The following is a 22,549-nucleotide window of genomic DNA, read 5'->3' on the forward strand; positions in this document are numbered from 1 at the left end:
TCCCACCCGCACTCCCATCTCCTCTGATGTTTTCCTCTTTTTCTAAGATGTCTTAGTATCAGTGACCTTGATTTAGGTTTTCCATCTGCCCCAAGAGGTTGGTAAGGACAGTGGGATTAAACGAATTTCACAAAGTAGGAAGTCGAGACCCTGCCTCCTCTCACCTCTGCGAAGAAGGCCTTGAGCTGGTCCAGGTGCTGGAAGATGCTAGGTGAGTTAGTGTCCAGACGTGCAAGGCGTTGGGCTGCTTCCTCAGCTGAAAGCCGAGCCGGATGTGGCTCCTGTGGGCAAGTGGCCGGTCAGGACTGTGGCCAGGGCATCCCTGACCACTGTCTTCCAAGCTGGCCTTACCTTCAGCAGCTGACAGGGAGTCTGCCCGAAGTTGCTGATAATGCCCTCCAGAGCCTTCCGTTCCCGCTCATCTGCTACTTGGTCCAGGTCCACGGCCCCTGAGCATCAGACAGGAAGGGCAGGGCAGTCAGGACTCCCTCTGTGCCCACCGCATTCACCCCTCCTCTGTGCCCCGGCTCCCACTTGAGTCCAGGACACTGCTCACCCTCATAGGTGCAGTAATAGAAGACATTGAGGGCCTCCTCTGCAGCTGGCCCCCGCTGCTTGTAGCCAAAGATGAGGTCGATCCACTCGTGCAGGTGGGTGGACACATATTCTGACTCCTGGGGGCGGGGAGGAGGCAGTCAGTCCAGGAACGGCTGAGCCCCCCCACCAACCCTGGCTGCCCGCCTGTGTGCGTGTGCTCATCTCACCAGAGCCCGGCGGTGCTGCTGGATGAAGTCCTCAGGAGAGCTGGCCCAGGGGGGCAGCACCACATCGCCTACCTTCTCGTTGGTCAGCTGCAGGCAGCCCAGGTCAAAGCCTGGCACAGAAGACTGGGTCAGCTGTCTCTCTGCGCCATCTTCACCTGCTCCCTGGCCACCCGCCCCAACCTGTGCTCTCCATCCCCACACCTCCCGCCCCCACGCCAGCTCCTACCATTCTGGTTCTCCAGGAAATCAGGGAAGTAGAAGAACTCTGGGATGAGCTCCTTCACGTCGGCTGGGCTCTCCAGGCGGGCCTGCCAGGCTGCTGCCACTGAGTGGAACTGCCGGTCAGAGCAGTCAAAGCTGGGGAGGGGCACGGGCCAAAGTGAGGTGGAGAGAAGGGAGACAGCGGGGGAGAAGGTGTGGCCGCAGGAAAGCAGGGAGCCAGAGGGTCCAGGATGCCTGGAAGACCCGCCTCTTCCCTTCATCCACCCTGCCCTGCCCTGCCCCATCTGCCTGCCCCCCCGCACCGGCCACTCTGCAGCTGGACGTGCAGGGAGGTGAAGGGTTCCACACGGATGAGGTAGTGCATCACGCCTGCTGCGTTGGAATAGTGGGTGCCATAGTGGAATTTGTCAATGGTGCCCGCTGGGTCCTCGAAGCTCTCATACCTAGAGCCACAGTTGGGGGGATTCAGCAGAAGCCCTCCTCTTGTCCGTCCCAACCCCTGAGCCCAGCCTTGCTCAGGCACTCACTTCTCTCTCACAAGCTGGGCATGCTTGGGATTCACCACACCGATGGGCTTGGACAGGTCCCGGAAGACGACTGGGTTGCTGAGGTCCAACGTTGGGGACACATAGTCCTGTAGGACCCAGGGGAACTGGCCGCCCACCCGGGCAGGAGCTGCATGAGGGTCCTGATGGCCTACCTGCCCTGCCCTCACCCTCACCCTCAAGAAGACGCGCGGAGCCCACAGGTGGGGACGCACCACGTGGAGGGGCTGCAGGGGAGCAGGAGGGACTGTCTGGGACAGGATTCCCTTCAGGGAGAACAGAGGCCAGGCCTCAGGCAGCACCCGCCCAGGACCAAGCTCAGGGCTCGGCCCACCATCAGTACCCACACTTGGGTGAACCAGGGCTGGCAGACCAGAGGAGTGGGGGAGGTGGGGAGCAGGCCCTCACCACAGGGTACTGAGACAAGTCATTGTAGGTCCGCCCCGCTATGGTGTTGAGTTGCATCAGGTACTCGAAGTTGGAGATCTCACGCTGTACCCATTTCTGAGGGGCAGGGGCAAGAGGTGAGCCAGCTGGGCTGCCAGCCCTCTTCCCAACCACAGGGCCCTGACCTCACCCGATCCTCACACTCCAGGGCTCTCACCTGGGTAAGGCCTGAGGCGCGCAGCATCTCCTGGGGGGAGCGACTGCTCAGGTAGCCTTGGGTAGGGGGTCGCAGGCGCAGGAGCCACGAGTATACCTGGTTCCGTACCTGGGTGTGGGGCGGGATGGGGCAGGGTTGGGGCCTGGGGGCCTGGCACGGAGATGAGGCCGTGGCCCCACCCATCTTGCAGGGGAAGTTGAGGAAGTAGTTGGCCTGATCAATGAAGAAGAGCTCAAGCGCCGAACGGCGCAGGTTGAAACGCCGCAGGTGGACCTCGCGGAGCTGGGCCAGTGGGCGCCGGAAGTCATGGCCAATGCCTGTGGGGACGGACAGCGAGTGCAGGAGTCACTCGCCCTGGCCCCACCGGACCCCAGCCAGCCCTGCTGTCCCTCTGACCCGTTCCATCAGAACACACCCTCCTCGGTTTCCACACGCTCAGCGCTGCCGTCGTAGAAATACACGTGTTGTGTGGTGACCTCCAGCAGCCCTGGGACCACAGCCACCACTGTGACCAGCTGGCACTCAGCTGACAGCACCAGCTTCTCGTGCTGCTCATCCAGTTCTGCGGCCTCCAACCTGGGGGCCAGCACCCACTTTAGGCAACAGACTCTGGGATCCCCTTTCTGACAAGCCCAAGGACCACACTCTCAGAGTGTTACCAAGTCATGAGGTACACAGCTCATGACTCCCAGAGGAGGAGGAGGAGCTGCCCAGGGTCCAGACTGACCGCAGTCCCCGCCCCGAAACCTGGGCCTCTGAATGTCTTGCCAGGACACCAACCCCCGTCCCCAGCTTCCCTCACTCAGCCCCTGCCTGCTCCCATGGGCCCCCATCCTAGTCTGGTTTCTGTTTCTCAGTCCTGCTCTGGGGTGCCGAGCCATGAAAGAGCAACTACCCATCCTGTTATAGCTCTGCCCAATACCCCCACCTGAGTTTGGACCATCCCTTTCAGCAGGAGGGGAAATAGACTCCGGAGTCAATCCCACTGCCGGCCAGCACACACTGGAGCAGACCCGTTGCCCCCATCAAGCAGCTCTTTCCCAGCCCCACTCACGCGGTCTCCAGCGCAGCCAGCTCATCCTCACCCAGCTGGTCTTCCTGCAGCTCCTCGGGTAGGCTGCTGACTTTGGCCTCTTTGGTCACTGCTAGAGGCAGTGAGGCCTCCTCTGTGGGTGTCAGGGGGGCCTCACCTGCAATGGGCCCAAGGGTGCTCAGCCAGAGATAGACAAAACAGGGCGCACAAGGTTGGGTGGACCCAGCTCAGCACACCCTCTCACCCAGGTTGTCACGTAGGGCACTGGCTTCCAGGTGAGGGTTGAAGTGATGGTTGGGCACCAGCTTCAGACGCATGCGCGAGTATGTCTCGGCACTGGAGAGCTTCCACCGGGGGGTGGGCGGGTCCCTACAGATATGTCCCCAGTGATGGTCATGGGCAGGCGGGCAGAAGGCTGTAGACCTCTGGCTTCCTCCCAGGCTTCACCCCCAAAGGCACCCTCCCGGCTCCTCCCTCCCAAGCCCCACCCCACCCGGACTCCACCCCAAGCCCCGCCCACCTCAGGGCCCAGGCCCCACAGGGGCTAGAGAGCTGACGCCACAGCGCCCCCCAGTGCAGCAGGGCGGTTGAGTGCTGCGCTGCCTGCTGCTTCAGGGCCGCTGTGTACCGCAGCCCCTCCAAGCGCGCCCGCCGCTGTGCAGGTTCCAGCACCAGCTCCTGAGGAGTTGGGGGGTGGGTAGGTGGAGGAATGGGTGAGTCCCGCTGGCTGCTTCAGGTGCTGTCCCTGTTTCTCCACTCCATCCCATCAGCCGTCCTCTGGGCCCACGTGTGGAGCAGCTCCCCGCCCCCTGCCTCGGGTCGCACACCTGGAAGGCCCGACGACCGCGTGCCCGCTCCCGCTGGCGCCGCTGCCCACTGCTCATGAGCATGTCGTAGCAGGCATTCCAGAAGCCTGACATGAGGTCGTGGCTCTTAGCGTAGGTGTCCATTTCGAACTGCGACATGGTGGGCTGCACCTGGAAGATGGGACAGGGAGAGGAGACTGGTGCTCGACGTGGGTCCCCAGCTCCCACTTCTCTGCCCGTGCCCCCAGCTCCAGGCACCTGCTTGTCGATGAAGTGACGCCATTCGGGGGTGGCACAAAAGGCCTGGAAGTCCTCGAAGAAGGTGGGGCTGCCGTTGGTGGGAGGCAGGGAAGGCAGCCCCCACTGCAGCCCCAGTGGCCCGTAGGCACGGTTCAGCAGTGTGCGCACCAGCGGTACCAGCCATGAGCAGCGCTCTGTAGCAGCAGCTGCAGATGGGGGCTCCCCGTCCCCGGTGGGGGTCTCTGAGGGTGGGGTGTTCAGCGCCCGCGCCAGCACCGCCTCCAGCTTGGAGAGCACATAGCAAGCCTCCTCCCGGCGCATGGGCACTGCAGTCTGCAGCAGTGCGTGCAGCTTCACGTAGGCCTGGGCGTGCAGCTGTGGACCGAAGGGGTGGAGGTGTCACCAGCTACTCCCGGAGCTCCCTATACCCACCACACACCCTCCCCTCACACCCACCCTGTGCTCACCTGTGGGTCCTCCAGCAGAATGTAGCCAAGCACAAGGCGCAGGCCGATCTGTGCCATCTCTCGGAGATCTGCTGTGCCGTTGGCCAGGTGCAGCCAGGCCCCCAGGCGATCAAGCAGGCTGCACACACCTTCAAAGAGCTGCCACGCACCATATATTCCAGGCGGCCATCACCAGAGGAGGCCAAAAGCCCATGGGGCAAGAGCAAGGTAAGGTTTGGGCTGGAGGCCAGGGAGGGTGTGTACATACAGATAAACCTACGCTCACAGATACCGGAGCTGATGCACCCATGACGGCACACGTGTACTCATCCACCTCCCAGACCAGATGCCCTCAGGTGCGTGAGAACATTGAGCACGTGCCCCTCTGAGCTGTCATACCTTCTCACTCCACAGCTCCTGGTTACCGTGGCCCTCGGCACACAGGAAGTCCTGCAGCAGGCGCAGCAGCCAAAGCGCCTGCTGGGTGAGGCTGGCTAGGACCCCAAGGGGGGCCTCTTTGATGTCGGTCAGGGCTGACTCCAGCATCATCTCCAGGAGGCTGGAGGGGGGCGAGGGACTCAGGTGTCTACCTGACCGCCTTCTTGGCCCCAGGTCTCCCCGAGGCTCTTCCCCCTCCTGAGTCACCCCCTCACCTGCGCTTGATGCAGTCTGGTGGGCGCACAAGTGTGGCCGAGGCCCCCAGCTGGGTGAGCACGGAGAAGACCTGGCCGCGCTCCCGCCAGGCAGCCTCGTCACTGCCATCCACTCCCCGCCAAGTCACCGAGAACAGCACATTGGTGAGCAGGTTACAAAGCTCCTCCTCACAGGTTTGCTGCGGACACAGTGGGTGTGTGGGGTACAGGCTGTGGAGGGAGGCAATCACTGCCCCACTACCATCCCTGTTCAGCACGTCCACCCACCCACTAGCAGGGACAGCAGGAAGCCAAGCCTTTGACCAACAGCCGAGCCAGGCTGGTGCTAAAGGCCTAAACAGATGGTGTGGGCCTCAGCCACTGCCCGAGTTCCAGGGAGGATCCTGGGATTCCAGGACTCCTAAGAGGAGATGAGGCAGTTCACACGGTTACCTCACAGGCCTCAAGGACTGTCCTAGAATTCTCTGGAAGAATGCCATAGAATAAGCAGACGCCCATCCCCAGATCCAGAAGCATAAGGCAGGACCCTTAGAGCAATGCTGCCCATGGGCCTTGTAAAGTCCCTGCCTCACAGGCTCTCGAGGGCCTTCTGAAGCCTGGTTAGTGCCCCCAACTCTGTCTCAGCATGACTTGCCCTGTTCCAGAATACCCCCCACCCCCCAGGGAACACACCGCAGATAAAAGCTACGAGGCGGCAGCGCCAGACCCGAATGGCAGTTGTAGCCCTGATGTCAAACAGGGCAACACCTTTGGAAAAGCTACGCTGCCTGCCCTGTGTCCCAGAGGTGCCCTCCCTTGGTGCCGTACAGTGGTAGACGGTGGGCCCGCCTCACCTGAGGGTTGCTTGTATTAGAGGTGTCATCCCCACTGATGGTGGGCTCTGGCAGGCTGCCATCCTCCAGCACATTGGAGAGACTGGAGCTGTGGCGGCCCTGGGCAATAGGGAAGGACCGGGGCCCATCCAGCGGGGAAGGTGTGCCAGGCTGGCTGGCTGGAGTGAGAGTCCCACTGCCACTGCCACCGCCAGCAGTATTGCCTGAACTCACACTGGCCCGTTCCAGGCCCAGCTCAAAGGGTGCAGAGAATGGGGAAAGAGCCTGGTAAAAGGCGTCAGGGTCAGGGCAGGGGACCTCTGCGGGCAGGAAGACGTCCGAAGGCTCAGGTGACTCAGTGGGTGGCTTGTGTAAGGCTGGCTCCGGGGAGGTGGGTGGCTCGGGGGTAAAGGGCAGGGGACTGCCAGCTGTGACGGCTTCCAGGACAAACAGCCGGGTCAGCACATCCTGCCAGCCGGCCTGTCGGGCCAGCAGCCGCACTACGTCTGGCTGTCCGTAGATGAGGTGGAAGAGCTGCCGGGCCAGGGCACAGCAAGTGAGGGACTCATCCGACAGCCTGCCCCAGCCCCTCCTCCTGGGGCCTTTGCATGGGAGGCCTCCAGAGACCCCTTGTCACAGGCAAAGTCCTCAGGGTAGAAGCCCCCCGCCAACCCCCAACAAAGCTTTCACTTCCCACTCACCTGACGACAGATGTCTAAGCGGATGCTGAGGTCAGCCTGGAGGGACAGCTGCACCACAGCCAATAGATCTGAGAGGTTCAGGCAATCTGGGAAAACGGCCAGAAAAGGCCTGAGGGACTGACCCCAGAGGGAGACTGTGCTCCTCTGCTGGCTCAGCCTTGGTCCCTTGGTACCAACACCTTCCCTATCCCCACCTGCCCTGGTTCCTGGATCCACATCACCCCTCTACCTGGCCTGCCTCTTGGCCCCAACCAGGTTGTACCTGCCCCCAGGAACAGCTTGAAGAGGCCCTGGCAGAGCTGGGGGGAAACGGCCCCCTCTGGCAGGCAGGCAACGAGACCCTGGAGGCCACACTCTCGTAGCCGGAGCCGCTGGCGGCTGCGCTCAGGTAAGCGCTCATTCTGCTGCAGTCTGCGCAGGATCTGTGTAGGGGTCATAGAGGGTAGGGGTCATCATTATGGGGAAAGAGTTACCGTAGGAGGGTGAGTCACCACGCAGGTGTGTGGCTCCAAGAGAGGCCTGCAAAGGCAGCTTCACCCACCAGCCTGAGGCCTTCTACACCTCTCTGGACTCAGGCGGGGGCCCCCGTGAATTAGGATGCCAGGGTCAGGAGTGAGCTGAGTGTACCTTGCAGACTCGGTCGGGCAGCAAGGGCATGGGCCTTGGCCGCACCAGCAGTGCCAGCAGCACCTCAAGGTTCCCTGGCTCCAGCAGGAAGACAGCCAAAGACTCCTGTGCTGGGGAGCCCTGCAGCAGTGCCAGCAGCAGGTCCAGCGCACCCAGCACCTGGGGATACAAAGTCTCACACCGAGCCGGCCACCCCCCAACCCTGAACGTGGTCCACACTCCACCCCTCCCCCTAGCCTCACCCTCGCCAACCTCCAGCCTACCTGGCCATCATCACCCGCAGCCGCCAGAAAGTTCAGCACCACCTGCAGGTCATCAGCGGAAGAGCTCCGCACCAGAAACTCCCGCGCCAGGCCCAGGAGTGAAGTCTGCACTGTGCGCAGGTCATCAGCCGCTAGGGGGTGCTCCCGCTGTAGGCTGGGCAGGTCCCAGCAGAAACATGCACCCAGGGCCAGGAGAACACAGGGGCATGGAGGGGAGAACAGGGAAAGTGGGAAGGTGAGCTGGGGGACTGAACAGACCTGCCCCCAAGGCCAGAAGCTGCAGTGTCAGCACCCCACCCCATCTGCCCCCACCAGCCTCACCTGTAGTGAGTGCGCAGAGCATCGAGGATGAACTGGACCCCGTACTTCTTCCGCAGCTTCTGTCTATGCTCACGGACTATGCTAGACACGTACTGGATATGGCCTAAGTGGGAATCGGCAGAGGGCTCAGGCTACCTGGCTGAGCCGGGTCCCTTCCATCCTCCAAGACAGGGGTCATGCCCCTGCCAGACCTCCCTGCCCACCTCCACCCCCCACCAGGAGAGGGTCATGGTCCCCTCAGACGCCTCAGGGCAGATATGTCCCCTCAGATCACCCACAGGGCTATAGCTTCTCAGAACCTCCACTAACATCCTGCCTGGTGGCATCCCCTCACCCAAATCCCCACACCTACCCAGGCGCACAGCAAAGTCGCTAAGGGTCCAGAGGTGAAAGTTGAAGAGCAAATGCTGGTAGAGCAGGTACAGGAGGGGCCCACTGCCCTCGGCTGCCACCTGCTCCATCAGAAGCTGGGCAGACATGAGCACATTCATGTCCATGGCCCAGCTGGGGACCTGGGGGAGGGTAGAGGAGCTGGGGTGAGATATCAGGCCCTGCCCGCCCACTCTCAGGCCTCCCAGTTTCCACCCTGCCCTGCACAGGCAGATGGACACAAGCATCCTGCCTGCTCAAAACGCTTCGGTGGCTCCCTGCCACCTCTGAAGTGCAAGCTCCCAGCCTGCTGTGCAGGTGCCCTGCTGTGCTGCTACTTCCCCCAGACCCTGTTAGCCAAACCCTGCCCGGCCTTTCAAGGCCCTGCTCAAATGCCATCTCTCCCAGGAGGCCCTTCCTGACTGATGGCGTCAGGCTCCCCTTCTTGGTCCCTCCAATCAGTCCCCTTAGTCAGACAGGGCAGTCCCCTCCCCGCCTGCCCCAGCAGGCCCCACCTTGCGCAGGAGGGCCCCAATGATGGCAGGCCCCTGGCACTGCACCAGGCTCTCCTGGTTCACAGCATGGCCCTGTAGGAAGTTCCGCAGCATCAGCAGAAAGGCAGCCACTGCATTCCTCTCCATTCGCTCCTCTACCGCCACCAGGAAGGGAACAGATGTACGTCAAAGGCCTGCCAGTGGCCACAGAGACCTCAAGCAGTCCAGCCCCCCGACCATACCAAGATCTCCTCCCCCCAGTTCAGGAACCAGGGACACTTACCTGAGGACTTGCCTAGTGGGAGAAGCAGTCCCTGGGTGGTGTTGTGGCCAGAGGTCAGTTCAGGCCCCACAAGGTCATGTGTTTCTGCTGGACCTGCCTCGGCTTCTTGGGGCTGTGTAGCCACTCGTTCCAGCAGGGGCAGCAGGGCACCCATGCCTCCCACGCAATTCACCACATCCTGCGGGTGGGGGCCACCATGAGCGGGCAGCACCCAGCCATCTCCTGCCCCACTCCATCCTAGCAGACCCTCCAGCCTGGAAATCTGGGTCTCCTCAAGACCTCCCAGGGCACAGTGCCACTCCCCAGCCCACCCTGTACACATGTGCCCATGCTCATGCTTCCTGCACACACTGCTCACGTGAGCACACACCTTCACGTCCCACGTCTCCACCCTGTGGCCTGTCAGGCGGCCATCCAGCCCGTGGCCAGGGGACAGGTCCAGGCAGATGTTGTTCTTACAGGCCTGGGGACAGGGGGTGAGCAGGCAGCAAGGCTCAGTGGAGGAGGTGGCGGGAGACAGAGGGTGGGAGGCAGGGGGAGGGAGCGGGATTAAGCCAACTGCCCACCCCCCCAATACCTGAGGTGAGTAATGGAGGAGCAGCTTGGTGCCAAGTTCATGCAATTCACCCTCAGGCTTGAAGGGTGCTGTCTCATTGGGCCCTAGGGGGTGGGCAGGAGGACTTCAGACCTGGCTGGGCTTCTGGCCAAACCCCACCCACAGCCTGCCTCTCCTCTGCCTGATCAGAGGACAGACCCCCCCCCCCCAGGGACACCTTCCCCCCGCCGAACCCCTCGTTTCTGGCCTGGGCACTTGTTGAGACCCAACCAGTTGGGTCCTGGGGCAACGCGGTAGGAGCTGGGGCAGGGCATGAGGACGGCGCTGCATACCCAGGGTGCACAGGACCCGCAGGGCTGCCGCCTGCAGGGCTTCATGGAAGATGGCCACAGCCCCCAGCTCGCCCTCCAGGGATGTGGGGCTGCCCCACCGAGTGTCCTGTGTGCCTGCGAGGGTGGAGCTGATGCTGCCCTCCTGCAGGGGGGCCACCAGCCCGGACCCCCAGCCAAGCCCTGTGGTGGCCGGGACTGACAGGGAGCGGGTGAGGGAGGGGTGAGTGTGAGCCAGGGCAGCGGGGACGGGTGGCACAGGCAGGCCCGTGGTGGTGGTCGTTGTGCGGTGCCCAGCAGAGCCGATACAGCAGGAGGAGAAAGGCTGTGGGGCCAGGGTTGGGGGAGTGGTCAGGTCACAGCAGAGCCTGGGGTTCCACCTGCATCCAGTTCCTCGGTGACCCCCAAGGCTGCACAGGCCCCAGAGGCTGAGGCCTGTGGGGTGGGGGAGGGGGGACACGGGGCTCCAGGCCCCACCCTGTCGAAGTGCCCCCAGCTGCCCAAGCCTCCCCAAACCCTGCCTGGCACACCTCACTAAGGGAGGGGCAGCGAAGGGGTGCCGTCTTCACCAGATGGCCGTCTTTGTAGACATGCACCAGGTTCTGGCTGAAGGGCCGGCGCCCGGGCACATGGACAATGGCCACACAGTGCTAGAACAGAAGCCACAACATCAGGTCACAGGTTGGGACGTGGTGTCCCCTCCACCTCCCTGGGCCACATGAGGACGGAGGCTCACCCAGGCAGAGTCGGCAAAGGACACTTCAGGCAAGCTCATGGTCAAGTACTCCTTCCGGGTGCACACGGCCACCACCAGGGTCCCAGCCGCCATGAAGAAGGCTTCAAACCCTGAGCCGCTGCTGGTGAAGAAGCTGGGGGCAGGCCAAGCCAGTTATGCCCGCTGGCTCTCCTGCTCACCCTGGCATCGCGCCCTGGTCCCTAGCAGTCACCCACCTGTACAGTTGCTTTCGCTGGAGCGGCCGGGTGGGGGCCGGGGCAGGTGTTACAGCCGTGGGGTGCAGACACAGCCAGGCATGGAAGGTGAAGCCAGGTCCTGGCCATCGCTGCACGGGGGGTACCATGATACCCGCCATGCTGGGCGTGAGGTCAAAGTAGCACAGGGCTCGTGCCGGGCCCCGGTGCCGGGCCATGCCTGAGAGCGCGCGGATGATGGCACCTGCGTGTCGGGCATCCCCAGCCTCAGCTCCACCCGGCCCCGAGTCCAGCCCTGGCGGGGGACGAAGCAAGCGACGCAGCTCCAAGGGCCTTAGTGACACGTGGCCCAGTGCTTGCAGCAGCGCCAGCAGCTGCTCCTGGCAGCGGGCCCCCAGGGCTACCCCCTCGCTGAGCGTCTCCAACAAGCAGCCCACCAGACCGGCCTGGACACACGTGGCACGGCTGGCAGGGCAGCTGTCGCAGAGCCACCAGAGGCGCTGTGCTAGGAAGAGCCGCAGCTCAGCTGTGGGCAGTGCTGGCAGCCACCGCATTAGCACCAGCACCGGCTGCTCATTGCGGATTGGTGGTGGCGGACACGTGCTGTGGTTGCCCTCCACAGCCTGCGGGTGGAGAGAATGTGATAGTTCCCAGGCAGCTGGCATGGAACAGGCCACCCTACCAACAGTGGGACTTCCTGTCTCAGTTTACTTGCCTACAGCATGGGAACACAACGTGTGCTACCCCATCCAGCTCACAGGTTGTGTTTGAGGCTCAGGAAAGCCAGAGGTGCTCAGACAACCATCGCTACCAACAATAACCCTTGGCTTTCGGTCTGGGTTGGCCTAAACCCCAACTGCCTATTCCTAGAATCATCCTGGGGCTTGCTAACATGCAGCAGCTTCTGGGCCCCATGCAGCTCAGAATCCTCACCCCAGTGACCCTGACACACAGGGTCAGGCCCCAGGTCACACATAGTCAACATGGTCCCCTAAGGTGGAGGAGAGCTCACCTTCCGTGGTAGCCCTGACTCAGTCCTGGCTGCCCTTGGGACCCTGCCCCCAAGCCCTTGCCCTCACCATGTTGAGCAGCTCTTGCAACAGTCGATGGGTGGGGGGACCGTGACTCTGCAGAACCTCTTGCAGGTGAGGGTAGCCGATGCGCTCCTTAAACACCTCCTGTGCAGGGATGCGTGGGAAAAGAGTGTGTATGTGGGCCCCAGGGCGTACTCACACCACCCCGCGGGAACCCTGGAGGAGGCATCACCTTTCAGGGCCCCCTTGCCTGGCTCTGCCTCTGGGTCACAGTGCTGGCAGAGGAACAGGTCTACCTCGGAAGGCTGCAGATGGTGGTCAGCCACAAGCATCCTTCCGCCCTCCAGCTCTGAGCCAGGAGAGCCAGCTCCCAGGACTCACTAATGACCATGCTCGCCCAGGGGACTGAGCCGTACCCCAGAGGGCAGGATGGTCACCTCCCCAGCTCACTTGCTCTGACAGCCATCAGCCAGGCCTGTTCTAGAGACAACTGGTCAATTTAACTCCCATCCCACACCCCGACTACAGCAGGACCGCAGCATCCTCACCTTGGCGGAGGGGGAGCCGCTCATGATGCAGGTCAACACTCTGACTACGTGGACTGCAATGGCGTCTGTGTCCTGGTCCAGTACCTTGGGGTGGGGAGGGGCAGTCAGGAGAGGCAGGTGCCAGGACGTCGCAGCTGGCAGCACCCTGCAGTAAAAGGGGTGCAGGGACAGGAACAGATGCCCCAAGGCAAGTAGCTGAGTTGGCTTGGGGCCCTGGGAGTGTGGCAACCCTGTCTGGGCCATATAGTGCTAGAACAGAAGCCACCAGGCCCTCTACCTTTGCCCAAACTGCCATGACCCTCACCCTGACCTTGGGGCCCTCTCTGAGCAGCTTGGCAAGGCCCACTCCGACAGAGAAGCCAGGGAAGAAACCAAGGCTGGGAAGGGCCTCATTGGGATACTGGGACAGATCACCAGTGAACCCTTTGGCCACAGCCCTCTGCCCTCTACTGTCCGGTGGGTTTATGGGCCCCGGTCTCCACCCATCCCCACCCAAGCTAAACACGTGTGCAGGCAGGCTGGCAAGTGCCCCATCACCCATGATGATTGACAGGGGGTTGGGGAATTTAGGGACAATCAATCACAGGATGTTAGAACCAGAAGAACCTTCGAGACCTTTAAGTCCTACCCTGCCCCTTTCCCCTAGATCCAGGTGGGGATACTGAGGCTCACCCTGGCTGAACCCAACAGCCAGAGGTATGCGACTCCTTTACCCTGCCCTACCGAGGGGCTGAGAGGTCAGGAGGGCTTGGAGAGTTTGTCAGCAGGTGCCAGGCTGTATTTTGGCTCCATGGGGCCCTTGGTCCCAGCTCTGCCTGACTCCGCAAGGGACCTCAGGCAATCTTTTCCCTCCTCCAGGCCTCAGTTTCCTCATCTGTAAAAAGCAGGGATCTCACTGGCCTTGCCTGCTTTGTAAATGAATGGACATGCAGGTTCTCAGAAAACAGCCAAGTGCAATAGACACACAGGGCTGCTTCATGAGGACAAAGCCAGGGCGGGGCTCTGGAGGTGGGGGCCCAGTTGTTGAGCCACCAGAGAGAGGGTGCCCCATGCAGAGCCCCTGACACCCCGCAGCCTCCTACAGCCCCCATGCAAGGTGAGGCAGGGAGCACGTCATGAGGGCGTGAGAAGATAGGGAACTCCCAGTGACCTGCTTAGGGCAGGTGCAAGGATCCAAGCAAAGAAGTGGCCCCATGTGGGGGACCTCTTTCTCTGTGAGTGACCACAGTCAAATCCCTGAGTATCTGGCCTCTTGTTTCCCCTTCTGTGCAATGGGGGTGGGGTGGTTGAGTATCGAAGGTTCCTTCCAGGTTGGCATAGCCAAACCCCAGCTCCCAAGACTAATACAAGCCAGGGAACAGATCACAACTGCGCCATTTCCTAGGATTGGGATTTGGAAGGTAGGTGAGACAGCATGGGGGACCCAGCCCCGTCGCTAGGCTATACCAGGCCTGGCATGTATCTGCTCGTTCCCCCTGCACAGTGCAGAAAGGCTCAAAGAGGGAGCCCCGGGGGGTGGGTGACCAGGGACGTGGGTGCCTGAGCTGGTCAGCCCCAGGGTGGTACCTTCTGGACATCGGGCTCGGTCAGTAACCAGGTAGCCAGGTCACTGTCCCCCTCAGGGGGCGCCCGGGCCTGCAGGTACAGCTGTCGGGGGGGAGGCACAAAGTGGAGGAGGCAGAGGAGAGAGAAGATGGGGGAAGGGTGGGATTAGAGCAGGACCTGGAGCAGTTGCCAGGGCTCCACCCCACAGGGAAGGATGCGCCCTGAGCCCCAGGCCGAGCGCCCCACCAGGCACTAGGGAAGAGGAGGGGAGCTGAGCCACCCATACCCTGCCCGGAGGGACAGAGCCGGGGGCAGATAAGTGGGCAGGGATAGGCACCGCATCCAAAACAGCTGAGCCTTCCTCCTGCCCCTACGTCTGGGGTTGGGGAAAAGGGAAACAAGGGGCCAGGGCAGCTCCCGTCCTTCTACAACACCCTCTTCACGTGGGGTCCAGAGCCATCTTGAGCCCCAGGCCCTCCCACTGAAGTGCAAGCCATCCCACCAGCCCAAGTTTGCTCATCAGCAGCTCGGCATCCACACGTGGTGCCCCCAGCCTCTGGGGTCCAGGCCCCCCACCCCGGCCTGGGCCCCGCCCACCTTGCTGTTCTGGATGAGGCGAATAAGGTGTTCAAAGCAATTGTTGCTGAGGAAGGTGGCCTGCAGCACTGGCCGGTCCTCACATGCCAGCATCATGGGGATGGCGTCTGTGGAGAGGTCAAGGGTCAGCCCTGACCAAGCCTGTCTCAGCAGCGCCTCTGGTCAGCCTTAAACCTTCTTCCCATGCTGCCCAGGCCAGCCTTTCCATCATCACTAGGGCCTTCCCTTGCTAGTGCCACCTCCCCAAGAGCCCAAGAGGCTATACCCACCGAGCATGCTGACCCGTAGGGTGATGAGGGCCTCTTCGGGGTCCAGGCTTGGCCCGGCCGGCCAGTCGGCATTAAGGACATGGAAGTAGCCCTCAAGCAGGGCTCGGAGCTCTGGCCCCCGGGGGGGTGTGCGGCTGGCGTGCAGGACATGTACCGCACCCACCAGTGCCTCCAGTGCCAGCGGCACTAGGCGGGGGTCCTGGGCTGGCCCGTGGCCCCAGCCCCGCACCACGTTCAGCAGGCCCTGAACAGTGCCAGCGCTCACAGCCTTCTGCCCGTTCTCCTGCAGGTGTGGGCAGAGACGGGCAATGGGCAAAGGGCTCACCCAGCAGAGAGACCCTGAGACAGCCACCCTCGGGCCCCCAGGCTCCTCCCAGCCTACCTTCCCTCCTGCAAGGACAGCACCAAAGAGGTGGATGAGACGCAGCAGGAGCACAGGAGGCAAGTGATCCGCATCCTGCAGGCTCTCTGGATGGGGGTGGGGAGCAAGACAATGTCACAAAGCTTACAGGGCTGGGGGTCCAGGGGACCACACAAGAGGTGGGTGCCCTGGGGTGGCAGTGGGGGGCTGGGTCAAGGAACAGGGCTGGGAGGCCCAATCTGAGGGAGAAGACCAGGTTCTGTGCTGGGAGTCTAAAATGTCATGACTCTATGCTAGGAGGTCTGAGGAGGACACAGCCCTTCATTGGGGAGCTTGTAGGGGGTATGGCCCTGCCCTGAGAGCCTAGCCAGCTCCCTGGAACCTTAAGCCCCAAAATGAGGACCCCAGGGTGAGCACCCCCCATGCACTTCCCCATGGCAACCCAGCGTTTAGTTTCTTAGATGCAAGTCTCCTGGTCCCTCTGCCCTGTGATGGTTGGAGCATCCCGTGACCGGCTCTGGGGACCCTGCCGTATCTACCATACAGATGCTCCACACACCATCCCCCTACATCCCCACTGGGGACTTCTAGGGGCTTTCACAGCGTCATATCTGGGAGGCCCACCTGGCCCTGCTCCAGTAAAGCTGGACAGGATGCCAGGACACGAACTGAAACCCAGAGAGCAGAAAGGACCAGCCCTGGGTCACATGAGTGTCTGGGCGTTGGAGGGGGGAATGCAGAGCTGCCTTGATACCAGTGGGATGTGGTGGGGGGCCTCCCGTGGGACAGGGCTTTCAAGGTGAGGCCTGATAATGCAGTTGGCCTGGGAAGGGAAAGGAAACAGTATGGGCAAAGACCAAAGGTGGGATAACTAGTTGGATTCTAGGAATGAGAGGACAGGACCATGGCTGGAGAGCGGAGAGCAGAGAGCAAACAGGGCTGGAAAGGAAGGCTGTGGAGAGGATTGGATTCTGAGGGTGTCAGGCCCCCACTGAGGAATTTACAGTAGGGGAAACAAAATCCAGTGTGTTTTAAGAAGAGTACTCAGGCTGTGGGAGAACAGAGGCAGGGAGCTTCCCAGGGGCATCTCCCCTCTTGGAGCTGTTGCTCCCGTTCCAAACCCAGGCCCGCAGCTCCCTGGTGCATCCCAGAAACACTGAGATATTTCCTAGGCCACCACCTTCCCAAACCTGGCCTGTCCCTGTCCAGACAGCATCCTGCCATGAGCCCATCTGAAATCCTGTCCAGTGTCCTCCAATGAGAGGAGAGAGGACACTCAGGAGCAGAAGGTGCCCAGGGAGAACAGGTGGCCAGAGATGTTCTGGGGGTCAGCTTCCCTGGGAGTATGGGAGCAGGAAGGGGAGACACCTAATGTAGACACTGTCTTGTGGAGGAGAGGAGACTGGGTGGAGCTACAGGGACAAAGAGACTGGACCAGGGAGTTTTAAGATGGTCCAGATCAGAGTGGGGTACAAGCAATGGGGGGGGGGGGGCCCAAGAGACAGGAGAGAAGGGGGAAGGGAAATCAACTCCCCCCGAAAAGAAATTACTCATTTTGTGCAGACATGCCCTTCCTCTCCTCTCTGCCCCTAAACTCCTACTTGCCTTTGGAAGCCCACTCAAATTCCCATGGTTCTCCCAGCCCTGAGTGCAGCCACAAGTGGGTCCTATCCTGCATATGCAATGGGGAACCAAAGGACAGGGCTCATGTTTGGGGGCGGGGCCAGGCAGGCCGGGGGTGGGGCCTGACCTCGGAAGAAGGTGCTGAATCCACAGGGCAAAGCCGCAGGAGGGAACTTGTACTTGCTCTTCTCCTTGGAGCTGATGACTTCCCTGGCAGGTGGGGACAGGGTGGGCAGGGGCCAAGGTGAGGCCAGTACTTCACTCCTCCTGCGTCATCCTCCCCATAGCAGCCTGCACACTGGCCCCTCCCACCCCCGCACCTTAGCCAGTGCGGCCACCCCCATCCTGTCCCGGGCCTCCTCTGGGTCCTCTGCCTGCGGGCCGCCTCTCACCCACTGTGCTGGCGCCGCCAGGTCTGGTAGGGGTCGAAGAGGCCCTCACAGAGGAGCAGGGCATGCAGGGCTACGTTTTCCAGCTGGGACTCACGGCCCTTCTCCGGTGGTGGGGGTTCTTTCAGCTGTAGGCATGAAGAGAGGGTGAAGGGGGGTTAGCTGGGCCGTGGCTACCACCTGCCAAGCCCCAGGGGTGGCCAACCCCTACCACCTGCCAACCTCACCTTGGCCACCAAGCGGGTCAGCAATGCCAGCACCCGGGGCACCAGCACCTGGCCCCAGCCTGCCTCTACATTCTCCGGGTTCCTGGGAAGTGAATGACGGGAGAGGTCCCGGTGACAAGCCAGCCCCCACCCCGGCCCAGAAGTGCACATTCTCTCACCGTGGAGAAGACAACAGGGACCCACCTGCAGAGGATGACGAAGAGCTTGAGCAGCAGCAGGGCTTGCTCCAGGTCCCCCTCGTCTAGCTGCTCGGCCAGCACGTGCAGCGCATCCCGAGGTAGCAGCGGCACCTCCGCACCTGCCTCCTCCGGCCTGCAGGGAGCGGGGTCACTCGGTGCCGAGCACCCCTCAGTCTCCCGCCCTCCATGTAGCTCCAGCCTCACCTGCGTGGCTCCAGAGAGGACAGTGAGATGCTCTTCTCGAAGGTACCCACAAAGGCCTTCAGCCACTGCTGCAGATAGCCCAGGTCCTTCTGCAGGCAAAGGAGTTCGGGGGAACAGTGGTGGGGGCAGAAGGGGCGCAGTGGACAGGGGAGGGACAAGGGGACGTGGACAGAGGTGGAAAGTGAATGGGGGTACACAGAGATTGCAGGCAGAGCAGTGGGGGTGGAGAAAGGGAGGGATGGGTGGGGGAGGAAGACAGGAAGTGGAAGGTCAGCATCAGAGGACTGTCTTACATATTGACCACTCTCTCAGGGCCCCCATCTGCTTTTCTCAGCCTCCCAGTCTCCTCTCCCACTTCCTGAACCCCTGGGGACCCAGGCAAGCCTGACACAGGCAGGGGAGGGACTTAAGTGTATACATGCCTAGGGCATGGCTGTGGCCCACAGGGGTGCTGGGGCTAAAGGTCTCCCACTCACCAGCCTCCCTGAACCCAAAGCTACGGGCTGGGCTCTCGCCTGCCACCTTCTCCCAACTCAGCAGCCACCACCCTCAGGAAACCTTCCTTGACTGTATATCCCAGGCTGCATGTGCACCATCGACCAAGCAGACCCACGCACACACACATCCCCCACATGTACAGGCAAAATGCCCTGCCTCACCCTGGGAACCTCCGCCCACACCCTGGCTGGTTACCTGGACCCCAGGCCCCAGAGCTGGTTCCATGGGTAAGAGGGACAGCGGCTGAGCCCAAGTTTGGGCGCCACTAGCCAGGGAAACTTTGGTGTGAACGGGAAACGTCCCCTCCCACCCTGGCCCCCGGGGCAGGAAGCGCAAAGTCACGGTGGGGGAAGGGGGCCGCTTCCTCCCGGCAGACCGCAGGGATGTGGGAGGGCCTGGGGCACCCAGGGCCCAGCAAGAGAAGCTGTGAAGGACCCAGCCTAGCACCGGGGGTGGGGCCTGCAGCACAGAGGGGTGGGGGTCACATTGCCCTGGGTGGAGCTTGTGGACAGAAACTAGTTCTACAGGCAAGACGTCGAGGAGAACTCCGGGATAGGAGTCAGGGCAAGCCTATCCAGGGACAGGTTGTGGTCCCTGCTACTATAGTGCCCTTCATTCAGGGCACCCACAGCTCCCTGACCTGGGCCTAAGGCCTCAGGCCCAGGCAATGATGTTGAAGGACTCATCCATACCTCTGCCCCACCCTCCTCCCGCGTCCTGGCTCCCCATCTGGCCCTGCTGGTCTCTTTGCTCCAGGGACACAGGTAAGCCCTGGACTAGCCCTAATCTGTTCTAACCTCTAAGCCCCTCCCAAGGCATGGAGTGGGTGGTGGCCTGGACCTGAGCTCCTCCTTCCATCCCTCCTCCTTCTCTCCTTCCACACCAGCCCTATCTGGAGCACCCACCCTAACCAGCAGGGCCCAGAAGGCAATTTTCTTTCCCAGGGGCAGGGGAGAAGGACAGGTACTATACTGAACATGTAGGGGCAAGGGACACATCACAGACAACACCCTGAGACTGCTCCCCAGGTGCCACGGACCTCAGATCAAGGACCTCCAGAACTACCTTTGCATGGACGGCTAATTTTTTTCCACCTGTGGGCCCCAGACCACAGGGCCAGGGCTGAATGGGCCCCAGGGAAGTGGCCTGACCCCAGCAGACTGGGCCAGGCCCCCAAAAAACCTAGACAGAGCAGCCCTCCACCCTGTGGTTGGACACCTTCCTTGTACATTTTGTCACAGGGCCAAGGCCCAGGCAATTCAGAGAGGGGCTGGGGCCACCAAGGTGCAGGCCCACACCACTGTGACGTTTTGCCTGTCAGTTACCTTTGGCGACCTCTCCACCCTCTGCCGCTGGCAGCCTCCCTGCTCACCTACCTCTGTCTATACCTCTCCTCTCCACAAACCAGCAAGGACACCAACATGCCCAACCCTGAAAACACCAGAGCAGGCCAGGGCTCTTAGACCATTTCTTTTGAACTCTTCCCACTGCAAATGGGAAAACGGGGGGCCCCAGAGGGGATGCCTCATCCACTAGCAAGTTGCAGCTGAACCTTTGTTCTAGGCCAGGATCACTCATGGTGGCTAGAGCCAGTCAGCCCAAGCTGACCACATGACCCACGACCCTGCCTCAATGACCCCACACATCCCTCCTTACCTTCAAAATTGTCCCAACACCATCCTCCCTTCTTCTAGCCCCAAACCACCCCCAGTCAAGCCACAGTCTCTCCCACCCAAAACCTGAGTCCTTCTTGCCCACTGCAGCTCTGCTGAGCACCTGTAAGCCCACATTTGACCATGTCCTCCCTCCCTGACCCAAAGATAAAAGGCTTAATTGCTAAGCCAGGCATTCTGGGCCCCTAGTCCAACCAGGGACTGCTTCTCCAGCCTCTCTGCCCTTCCACATCTGTGATTCACATTCTCCTGTGCAGGCCTCTGATCTCCCCATGCCCCACTGCCATCTGTGACTTGGGCTTTTGGTACTTAAGCAGGAAACTCCCACCCTCCTCATGGCCATCACCTGGATCGGCCCTCCCAGACCTGACGGACCCCTCAAACTCTGCACACCCCTGCTTTTCTGTCCCTAGAACCACACCCTCAGCCTGTCCAGTCCTGCAAACTTCCAGCAGGCCCAGGCTGGGCTGGGTTCAGGTCTGAGGCAATCAAGGCAGCAGCCTTTGTGGGTTCTGGAGGGGCAGGAGGGGTCTCTAAAGCACAGTAGTAGGCAGGGGTAGGGGTAACTGCCGGTCTTGACTCTGGGGGTCTCACCTCTTCTCCCCGGGAAGCCTCGGCCTGGCTCTGACCTGGGCCCCATGGCTTGAGGCCGCAGTGCTGGGGCGTGAGGGAGTCCCTGCAGGCACCGGGGCTGGGAGGCAGGGCAGAGCAGGGACCTCGAGCATGGAGGCAGTGCTGCATGCCGAAGGCTCCAGAGCCGGCGAGAGGTGGCTGGGCTGCTCAGGATCCCCGCGTTCCTCTCAGAGCTCTGCCTCGCTGGCTCCTCCCTCCCTTTCCAGCTCTGAACAGGAGCATCGGTGGGCCAGCCCAGTCCCCACCCCAACCCGGCAGGCCAGGGTCCCAACCCTGCCCCTCCCATGAAGGCAGGTCAGGAGCAGTCACACTCCTCCCAGGGCCTTGCAGCAGGGGAGAAAGCTGTGGGTATGGGGATCTCAGAGTCACCCCTGTAGGGACCCCAGTCTGTGCCCAACCAGCCCTGAGGACACTCAGTGCTGGAGGAGGGGAGCTCCCACGGGTTGGTTAGGTCCTGGGTGAGCATGGAACTGCCACTTCCTCAGAACTCTGAGGTAACCCGGGAGGGCTGAGGGCAGGCGGCTGAGGCGTGGATGGGTGGGTGGGACTGTCTTTCAGAGGGACAGGGACCACTGAGCTCCTGACACAGTGCTGCCTGAGAGCTGCGTGCCTTACCCCGAGCCTGTAATCAGGCCTGGCTTGCCCTGTGTCTCAGGGACCAGATCTTGCTCCGAATCCCCCATCCCCAAAGTTCCTTAAACAGTACCCAGCGCCCCCAGTACCCGTCAGTTACCACTACTGTCTGAGCAGCCAGTCAGCCACCCTACCACAGGCCCAGGGCACATCCACAGCCTCCCCCCGACATCCGAAGCCCCCTCCACGGGTGGTGCCCACCTCATCTCCAGCCTCACATGCCATATTCACTGGCTGCCCCACTGGATATTACTCACTGTCCCCACCGCCACAAGTCTGCATGTGCTTTGCTCTCCGTGTTTCCTCTGCTTAAATGTATCCCCATCAGAGCCAGCACCTTCCCCAAGAGGCAGCCCTGTCTGGTACTTCAGAGGCTGGGGGTGCCAAATTGAATGTGGTTGAGGGCAAGGGTTCTGGAGTCCAGACCTGATTCTTACACTTGGTAGCTTACTAAATATTAATCTCTCAAAAGGGAACCGTCGTACATTGCCGGTGGGAATGTAAATTGGTACGCCCACTATGGAGAACAGTATGGAGGTTCCTTAAAAAACTAAAAATAGAGCTACCATGTGGTCCAGCAATCCACTCCTGGACGTATATCCGGAGAAAACCATACTTTGAAAAGATACATGCACCCCAATGTTCATGTATCATGAACAGCACTATTTACAATAGCCAAGACATGGAAGCAACCTAAATGTCCATCAACAGATGAATGCATAAAGATGTGGTACATATACACAGTGGAATATTACTCAGCCATAAAAAGAATGAAATAATGCCATTTGCGGCAACATCAATGGACCTAGAGATGATCATACTAAGTCAGAGAACAACAAATATCATATGTTATCACTTATATGTGGAATCTAAAAATGATACAAATGAACTTATTTACAAAACAGAAACAGACTCACAGATTTAGAAAACAAACTTATGGTTACCAAAGGGGAAAGGTGGGGGGGAGGGATAAATTAGGACATTGGGATTAACATATACACGCTACTATATATAAAATAGATAATCAACAAGGACCTACTGTATAGCACAGGGAACTCTACTCAATACTCTGTAATAATCTATATGAGAAAAGAATCTGAAAAAGAATAGATATATGTATAACTAAATCACTGCTGTA

General features: G+C 61.0%; 1 protein-coding gene across 5 annotated transcripts in view; it reads right to left on the minus strand.

The window, feature by feature from the left end:
- Positions 1 to 22,549, minus strand: part of NBEAL2 (neurobeachin like 2) — a 30,535-nt gene that overhangs the window by 3,196 nt on the left and 4,790 nt on the right. For 2 of the 5 annotated variants that reach the window (XR_009009565.1, XM_057555238.1), the window contains exons 2-45: positions 17,975 to 18,063; positions 17,775 to 17,903; positions 17,592 to 17,673; positions 17,368 to 17,492; positions 17,103 to 17,185; positions 15,374 to 15,459; positions 14,992 to 15,274; positions 14,723 to 14,829; positions 14,147 to 14,227; positions 12,581 to 12,664; positions 12,078 to 12,176; positions 11,020 to 11,621; positions 10,805 to 10,937; positions 10,599 to 10,718; positions 10,072 to 10,393; positions 9,761 to 9,843; positions 9,554 to 9,646; positions 9,184 to 9,361; positions 8,922 to 9,055; positions 8,390 to 8,549; positions 8,038 to 8,140; positions 7,717 to 7,870; positions 7,454 to 7,612; positions 7,089 to 7,248; positions 6,827 to 6,912; positions 6,147 to 6,659; positions 5,314 to 5,492; positions 5,060 to 5,219; positions 4,682 to 4,819; positions 4,233 to 4,589; positions 3,996 to 4,145; positions 3,689 to 3,846; positions 3,413 to 3,537; positions 3,190 to 3,325; positions 2,551 to 2,711; positions 2,136 to 2,452; positions 1,940 to 2,035; positions 1,514 to 1,638; positions 1,289 to 1,429; positions 991 to 1,121; positions 765 to 874; positions 557 to 674; positions 352 to 449; positions 165 to 281 (exon numbers count right to left, since the gene is read on the minus strand). Coding sequence is in view for 4 of the 5 variants with exons in the window: in XM_057555238.1 (XP_057411221.1) it covers positions 165 to 281; positions 352 to 449; positions 557 to 674; positions 765 to 874; positions 991 to 1,121; positions 1,289 to 1,429; positions 1,514 to 1,638; positions 1,940 to 2,035; positions 2,136 to 2,452; positions 2,551 to 2,711; positions 3,190 to 3,325; positions 3,413 to 3,537; positions 3,689 to 3,846; positions 3,996 to 4,145; positions 4,233 to 4,589; positions 4,682 to 4,819; positions 5,060 to 5,219; positions 5,314 to 5,492; positions 6,147 to 6,659; positions 6,827 to 6,912; positions 7,089 to 7,248; positions 7,454 to 7,612; positions 7,717 to 7,870; positions 8,038 to 8,140; positions 8,390 to 8,549; positions 8,922 to 9,055; positions 9,184 to 9,361; positions 9,554 to 9,646; positions 9,761 to 9,843; positions 10,072 to 10,393; positions 10,599 to 10,718; positions 10,805 to 10,937; positions 11,020 to 11,621; positions 12,078 to 12,176; positions 12,581 to 12,664; positions 14,147 to 14,227; positions 14,723 to 14,829; positions 14,992 to 15,274; positions 15,374 to 15,459; positions 17,103 to 17,185; positions 17,368 to 17,492; positions 17,592 to 17,673; positions 17,775 to 17,903; positions 17,975 to 18,063 (7,065 nt within the window). In the remaining variant the exon portion in view is untranslated. Of the gene's footprint in view, positions 1 to 164; positions 282 to 351; positions 450 to 556; positions 675 to 764; positions 875 to 990; positions 1,122 to 1,288; positions 1,430 to 1,513; positions 1,639 to 1,939; positions 2,036 to 2,135; positions 2,453 to 2,550; positions 2,712 to 3,189; positions 3,326 to 3,412; positions 3,538 to 3,688; positions 3,847 to 3,995; positions 4,146 to 4,232; positions 4,590 to 4,681; positions 4,820 to 5,059; positions 5,220 to 5,313; positions 5,493 to 6,146; positions 6,660 to 6,826; positions 6,913 to 7,088; positions 7,249 to 7,453; positions 7,613 to 7,716; positions 7,871 to 8,037; positions 8,141 to 8,389; positions 8,550 to 8,921; positions 9,056 to 9,183; positions 9,362 to 9,553; positions 9,647 to 9,760; positions 9,844 to 10,071; positions 10,394 to 10,598; positions 10,719 to 10,804; positions 10,938 to 11,019; positions 11,622 to 12,077; positions 12,177 to 12,580; positions 12,665 to 14,146; positions 14,228 to 14,722; positions 14,830 to 14,991; positions 15,275 to 15,373; positions 15,460 to 17,102; positions 17,186 to 17,367; positions 17,493 to 17,591; positions 17,674 to 17,774; positions 17,904 to 17,974; positions 18,064 to 18,667; positions 18,726 to 22,549 lie in introns of those variants that run through there. The other 3 variants (XM_057555239.1, XM_057555242.1, XM_057555241.1) reach the window with 3 other exon arrangements.

The sequence above is a fragment of the Balaenoptera acutorostrata genome, chromosome 10, assembly GCF_949987535.1.
Source record: "Balaenoptera acutorostrata chromosome 10, mBalAcu1.1, whole genome shotgun sequence".
NCBI lineage: Eukaryota > Metazoa > Chordata > Mammalia > Artiodactyla > Balaenopteridae > Balaenoptera > Balaenoptera acutorostrata.